General features: G+C 44.2%; 1 protein-coding gene across 1 annotated transcript in view; it reads right to left on the bottom strand.

The window, feature by feature from the left end:
* Positions 1–292: 292 nt before the first annotated feature.
* MRPL22 (mitochondrial ribosomal protein L22) overlaps positions 293–7,325 on the bottom strand; it is a 22,277-nt gene continuing 15,244 nt past the window's right edge. Inside the window, exons 4-7 of the mRNA XM_075602166.1 lie at positions 6,911–6,976; positions 5,493–5,570; positions 1,408–1,477; positions 293–722 (exon numbers count right to left, since the gene is read on the bottom strand). Coding sequence (XP_075458281.1) covers positions 511–722; positions 1,408–1,477; positions 5,493–5,570; positions 6,911–6,976 — 426 coding nt within the window. The 3' untranslated portion in view covers positions 293–510. The remainder of the gene's footprint in view (positions 723–1,407; positions 1,478–5,492; positions 5,571–6,910; positions 6,977–7,325) is intronic.

The following is a 7,325-nucleotide window of genomic DNA, read 5'->3' as shown; positions in this document are numbered from 1 at the left end:
GGCTCAATCAGTGGTTCAGTCTTTGCCAGCAGGGATATCCTTAAAACCGGACTTGTTGGGAGAGACTTCAGGACTGGAGTTGAGCAGCTCTGCTCTAGCGCACTGGTTGCCTCTATCTGGACCACTTACACCTGTGTAGATGTTAACTAACCTTGTACTAGCAATGCTTTTTGTTCATACTAGAATGGAAAGAGTACACTATATGCACTACATGAAGTAAGGTCATCAAACAAATAATAAAGCGAGTTTTGCATTTCCTACAGACAATACAGAAATATATTCAATCAGCTGGTTTGGTGTTTAGTTGAAAAGTGAGAATACGAATTTATTTATAACAAAGGCGATTTAGACCTGGGATTTGGGGTTGCGCTGGTTTTCCACCTTTCCTATACATTTAGAAAGGAGATGGCGTCTCGCTCCAGTTGTCTCCCAGCCCCCGATTTAACAGTCCGCATATGGAGAGTGTTATATAAGGGCAGAGGTCCATAGGCTGGCTGCCGTTTGGGGTATTTACAAGCTGTTGATTATGGTGCGGTTTCGGAGTTGCTGGACGTACTCCTGGGCCTGCTGGTAGCCAGTCACCGGCTCTTCCTTCGGAGGAGGAGGTCCCTCCACCAGCTTCACATAATAATGGCAGTACACCTTGTCCATAATGCCGAACATGCCGCGCCCGTGGTAACGGATCCGCTTCAGGTATTTGCCCTTGTTGGAAAAGGATTGCGCTGAAATTCCGAAGAAAAAAAACATCAAAAAATAAGAATGGTACACGCTCTGACATCCTTCTCCTCTTGTATACCCCAAACACACTATCCTCCTCCTATAATACAGGACCCACTACTGTCTATCCCCATCCTATAATCTAGGACACACCCTCCTACCATAATCCTTCAATGCAGAACATTCTCTCACTAACCATCTAACCCTTCTCCATGTTAAAATGGATAAGTAGTAAAAAGTGACGCAAGTGCTCATTTGCATGTCATTACCCAGAGTTCCTGGCTGCAGTGAGAAGCACAGTATGCTGCATGTGTATGGGGTAAAGCAGATTTGGGGAACCTGCCTCAGACAGGTGCATGAGCACATAAGTGTTCTTTATCATTGCCGTGACTCGAGCATTCTGCCACTTATTTCCCTTTGACCCACGACATGTTTCCATCTACCTTTCCCCTATAAACCGGATAATGCCCCCATCAACTCTCTTTCTCAAATCCAAGATGCACTTCCACCTGTCCTGCAACCTTGGATATGCCCCAACCAGAGATATGATCGCAACCTTGCTTGTACAGTATACTTTTGGACATGTTCTCACCAGACGTACTCCAAGAGACCATAGAAGAAGCACATCTTTCTAATGATGGTCTACATCCATAGTGAACGGAGAGTGGGAGAACACACAAGAGAACATACCTAAATACATGTTGGATTTGTATTCCACATTGTAATTCCTCACAGCCAAATCCTGTGCCTCTAGCAGGACCTGAATATGAAACAAGAAGGACAGCCTATTATTCCCTATGTCACAGTCACACAGGTCTCATTCCTGGAAAAGTAATTTATTTATTAATTAGAAAGTAACACGATCATTATAAAATACTCAGAAAAGATGTCGGAGTTAATTATTATCCCATTTCCCCCTGAACATCACTTTGATGATGCAATTTGACTATGTTCTCATGAGCATCTTTAGCAAAAGAGAAAAGGTAACTTAAATCTGTTTATTCCCTGCTTTAGTAATATGTTTCATTGTTGTTGTAACTCAGTTTTCTTTACACTAGAGGGTCATTGTCTTCACATCATTAAATATTTCAGAGTACTCGGACTGCTGAATCCACTTTCTATTCCCATCCACAAGGCTTATAATTAAGTGCTAAAACTCATTTGTCAAGGCATTTTCCCATCTAGCAACATATATTGGCGATGCAATCAAGTGAAAGAATTGCACCATGTAACACAAATCTCTACTATTTGAAAGCTTTAATTGAAGATTGAAGTCCAGAATCCGCAGTTTGGTAAGCTTCCCCATAGCAATGTCAAACTTTATAGTTTCTATGAGCGTTGTGTCAGCTTATATGTCGGAACAAAAGTACATAACAAGCATATCCCTCTATATCTGTCGTTCTCAACCTATTTTCTCTCAAGGAGCCAATAGTCATAGTCAGTGGTTGACAAATCCCCAAAAAATCTACTCGCCACACAAAAAAATCTACTCGCCACCTAGTACCAAACGTGTGCTGCTTGGGCCAATATTTACTCGCCCGGGGGTTAAATCCACTCGAACGGGGCGAGCAAATGTATAGGTTTGTCGAACACTGGTCATAGTGCTCAGTTTCCGAGGCACCACTATACACACACGGGACAGACACAGAAAAATACACACAAGACACACAGGCACAGAAAAAGACACACAAGACACACTCCGTCCATAAGGCCTCATTCAGGGTGCCAGAGGCAGGAGTTGGAGGGCGGGCGTTCGCGAGGGCGGGCGGCAGTCTGCTGGGCGATGTGTGTTCATCCTCCTCAGCAGACTTTTTCAGGAGTTGAGGAGGCGGGGAGGGGGCGGGGCTACAGACGGCAGGTTAGGGATCCAAGTTGCAGTCTTGAAATCATTCTCAAGAATGATTTCATTGGCTGCCGAGGTCCCAGTGACGCTGCTGCAGCTTCAAAAAACGACTTGGTTTGTTTATTGAAACTGCAGCCAGCGTCAACTCCATACTTCGGAGACAGGGCAGCTGCTACCCTGACAACCAGTATTCAATTTGAATACATTGTATCCCACGGCCGCTCGCACGTCAGCACGCCCTCCCTCCGAAGCCTGCACCCTGAACGAGGCATAATGCTTCATTCTCTGCGTAGCCCCAACTCCATTCTCCTGACACCACCTACTGATTGGCTGCAGCTGGGTAAAACAGCCAATCAGGATGGAGGACACATGCCCAGTTCCATAGAAAGCGCACTGCTTGCTCCCTGATCTGAAGCACCCTTATGATCCTCCATGGCACCCCAGGGTGCTGCACTGATTGAGAAACACTAGGTTAGAGGTTAGCTATTAGCTTGTATCTGATAAATCATTGTTGCTGCAATCCCAAATTTGCAGTGATCAGAACAAGCCATAAACTGGTTACACAAAATTACAATGATGGGTATTTTACAAAGTCCCCTCATGATCTCAAAATAAAGTGTGTGGTCAGAATGAAAAAGGGAAAGTAGAGGAAAAAGGAGATTTAAACAAAATTATCTTATTATTTCGTGAGACCAAAAGGGCCCTGATTTCTAATGTTACAGTAGCTAGGGTAATCAAATACTTAGTAATGATTAGTGAAATCACTACAGGCTATGCAGAGCTTTACTGTATTGTGCACCACAAGGACAGCAAGGTGATGAAATAATCCTATTAAAACCCTGGATACCCTCCGAATAAAATCGAGCCCTATCATGTCACTGGCAGCAACTTCCTTTACTTCCCAGCCACAGTGCAGAGATGTCTCCTGCGTTGGTACTAATGGCTACTGTCCCTCAGCCACAGACGCTCCTACCAACTAAATTGTAAACTCTTTGGGGCAGGGATTTCCTTTCCCCGATTTTGTTTGTTGCACTTATTGTATTATAATTTCCTGTACTGAACTGTCTCTTTTGTAAAGCGCTGGGTACATTGTGGGCGCTATATAAATAAAGAAATATAGATACACACCTTTGTAACCTCATCTCTGGCACATGCTCATCTTCCTTCAAACACGAACTCATCACGCCCATTCTAAAGAAACCCTCTCGACTCAGCTTCAGTCTAACTACCTCCCTATCTCTCTTCCCCACTTTGCCCCCAAGCTACTTGAGCAGCTGATAGACAACCGCTTGACTCACTTTCTCTGGTCCAACTCCGTGCTTGACTTTTTGCAATCTGATTTCCATCCTCTACACTCCACTGAGACAGCACTAACAAAAGTGGTCAACGACCTCGTCAAAGCTAAATCTAAGGGCCACTTCTCCTGCATCTCTCTGCTGCCTTCGACACTGTTCATCACCCCCTTCTCCTGCACACCCTACAATCCATTGGACTCTGTGACCCAGCCCTCTGCTGGTTCAAGTCATACCTATCCAACCGCTTAGCATTTCCTTCTCCAGCACCTCCGCGTCTTCACTCTTTTTCTGTCGGGGTTCCACAAGGCTCTGTTATTGGCCCTCTGCTCTTCTCATGCTATACCTCTTCTCTCGGTGAACTAATACAATCCTTTAGCTTTCAGTATCAACTTTACGCTGATGACACACAAATATACTTCTCCTCCCCCCTCTCTTGTCCCGTGTCACTAACTGTCTATTGGCAATCTCCTCCTGGATGTGCCACCGTTATCTGAAGCTTAACATTACCAAAACAGAATGAATAATCTTTCATCTTGTCACCACTAAACCCAAACTCTCGATCACCATCAATAATACCACAATCTCATCAACACACCAAATCTGCTGCCGAGGTAATCCTTCTCCTTCATTTCTCACATTCAAGCCTTCAATAAATCCCGCCGTCCTCACTGCCGAAATATTGCTAGGATATGCCCTTTTCCCACCCATGAGGCAACTAAAATCCCAATTCATCTCTTATCCTGTCCCACCTTTACTGCTGCAACCTTCTCCTAGCTGGCATTCCCCTCGATCGCCTGTCCCAACTTCAATCCGTCCAAAATTCTGCTGCTAGACTCATCTACCTCCCTCACCGCTCCAAATCTGCTGCTCCACTATACAAATCCCTACACTGGCTTCCCATATCCTCTACAATTAAATGTAAAACCCTAGTGATTTGCTACCTGGTATCGAGAGTGCACCTATTTTGGATTATTTTATAATGTTTGGAAAACCAGTGGAGTGCCTCTTTTTCTATTTCTAAACCTAGTTGCGACATACAAAACTCTCAACGACACTGTCCCCCCCTTACATCTCATCCCTAGCCCCAAATATATCCCTAAACATTCCCACTGTTCTGCCATCGACAGTCACCTCTCATTCCCACCTACAAGACTTCTCCCGTGCTGCACCCTCTCTCTGGAATTCCCTACCACGCACCATCAGACTCTCTCCCAGCTTCAAGACAGTCAAAAACTCTCAAAACTCACCTTTTGCTAAGGAAACCTGTCATACATCCACCCACCAACCCTACTGTGTGGCTGGACCAAACTCCAGGTTACCCAACACCCCAGAACAGCCACACACCACAAACCTTAATAGATCCACCAGTGTAGCTAGGCCATACTTCATCCTGAGGCATACTCCACCCCTACAATGAGCAGCCATTTAATCTTTTGTCTCAACATTGACCCTTACTCCCTCTAGACTGTAAGCTCTCAGGAGCAGGGCCCTCATTACTTCTGTATCTGTGTGCGCTTGTCTCGCCTAACTTGAACATAAATCAATTCATGTAATTGATATCACTCTGTACCGTGCTCTGGCATACGTTGGCGCTGTACAAATAAAAGGATAACAACGTACATTGGCAAACCCCTCACCTCTTTCATGATCTTGGCTCCCTTCTTGTCATTGAACTCCAGCTGAGCGATAGCTTGGTCTATGGACATCCCTTGTACCTACAGAGACGAAGGATGGATTGTGCGGTCCCATGAGGGATGTGTTATTATGCTGCTGTGAATCAGGCCCAGCGAGGCCATGCAGCTCCGGTGATAAAAATACAGAATCATTTGCATCTTGAGTAGTTATTTTTTACTTTGACAAAACAACAAACTTATTTTATAAAAGTTTATTCTTCATGACATTCACAATCTTGACCCTCATTTTCTAAAGAATCCAGTGTGAAGTACAAAGGCAGAGGGACATCTCAGGGACAGGATGCACCCAGGCCACAAGTGCTCCCCCACATTCTGGCAAACTCAGGGGGCGGGGGGGGGGGGGGTTATACACTAAGACAGGAGTGGTCAACTCCAGTCCTCAAGGGCCAGGTCAGGTGTTAAGGATCTCACTGCTTCAGCACAGGTGGCAAAGACCTAACCTGACTAATAAGGAACAAAAAACTGAGGTTTTTTTTAGAAAATGGGAACCCTTTATTGACTCCCTACCACAGAGTGAAATAGACCAGATATATCAGGCTTTCGGCCCACTCATCCTGAAGTCTCTTGCGGCAAATTGCACAAGGTCATAGATGAGGCAAACAGAGGCAGAAAAGAAAGGAAACAAGTTAAAGGGCTATCAAGACAAGAGAACCGTATATATATATATATCCGAACCTGACGTCTGTAATACTGTATGTGTCAAACTAAATGTATGTTTTGTACATTCTGTGAGTTCATTATTTATTTTCAAAATGGTGTATTTTTGAGTTAAGCTTGAGTATCTGATTTATACCGTTATACTTTCTTTTAAGTAGAATTTAAACATGGAAAATTGTAAAGAGGTGTTGAAATCTCTCATGTTTATCAGCAATGTTGGAAAAATCAATAAAAAGAGCAATGAGAAAAACCTGACCTGTTGGTGGCCCTTGAGGACTGGAGTTGGCCACCCCCTGCACTGAGCCGTAGCTCATTAAAATGCTATATGAAAGTAATTGTGATTATGTTCATTACAGACCAAAGACTTGGGACTTTCACATGCTCACAAGGAATTAACACTGGTTATTTAATTTGGATACGTCACTTAAATGGCCAGCATTGTCTGCCATTAAGCCAATTGAGGGCACAGAACACAGCTCTCTGAATGATCTTGTACAATGAAGCGTTAGATAGGATAGAGGTCCCTAGACTGCTGGATATGAGGTGGTCAGTGATATACTTTGCTTCTTCAGATTCACTAATTTGATTAATCTCATATGACTGGTGCAGCCCATACAGGGTATTTAGAGGGAGGGAGCCTCCTACATCCCACCAACCCACCCACATCCATCTATCTCAACCAGTGAAGGGATTCTCCTGCTTACCATTTTGGCCAGATACCACATCTTATCCTTGCTGTATTTGATCTGCTTCCGGCAATGGTAGATCTCCTTTGGAAAAAAAACGACATAAAAATGACTCATGTGCTGGTAAAGATGCTCATTATTGTACCCACATTATGTAATATAGGACTGGCTTTGCACCAAACACTGGTGGACAGGGACACAGAGTGTGGAACCTTTGGCAATGGACTATAAAGATGATGGCAGTGGAACCAAGCGCAACACCTCCAATACTGTACAGATCAGAATCGTATGTTAGTGGATTAAAGGAACAACTAGGATCGGATGACTGGATGCATCTGATCAGCTCTAGTGCAGGGGATTCAGAGCGTTGCAATCCTAATGTTGTATGACTGACAGAATGGGAGCAGAAATGTAAGGTCATGTATATACAGTA

This window comes from Ascaphus truei, chromosome 5 (assembly GCF_040206685.1).
Source record: "Ascaphus truei isolate aAscTru1 chromosome 5, aAscTru1.hap1, whole genome shotgun sequence".
Lineage (NCBI taxonomy): Eukaryota > Metazoa > Chordata > Amphibia > Anura > Ascaphidae > Ascaphus > Ascaphus truei.
Note: the sequence above shows the minus strand (reverse complement) of the source record. Positions and strands in the feature narration are given on the sequence as shown.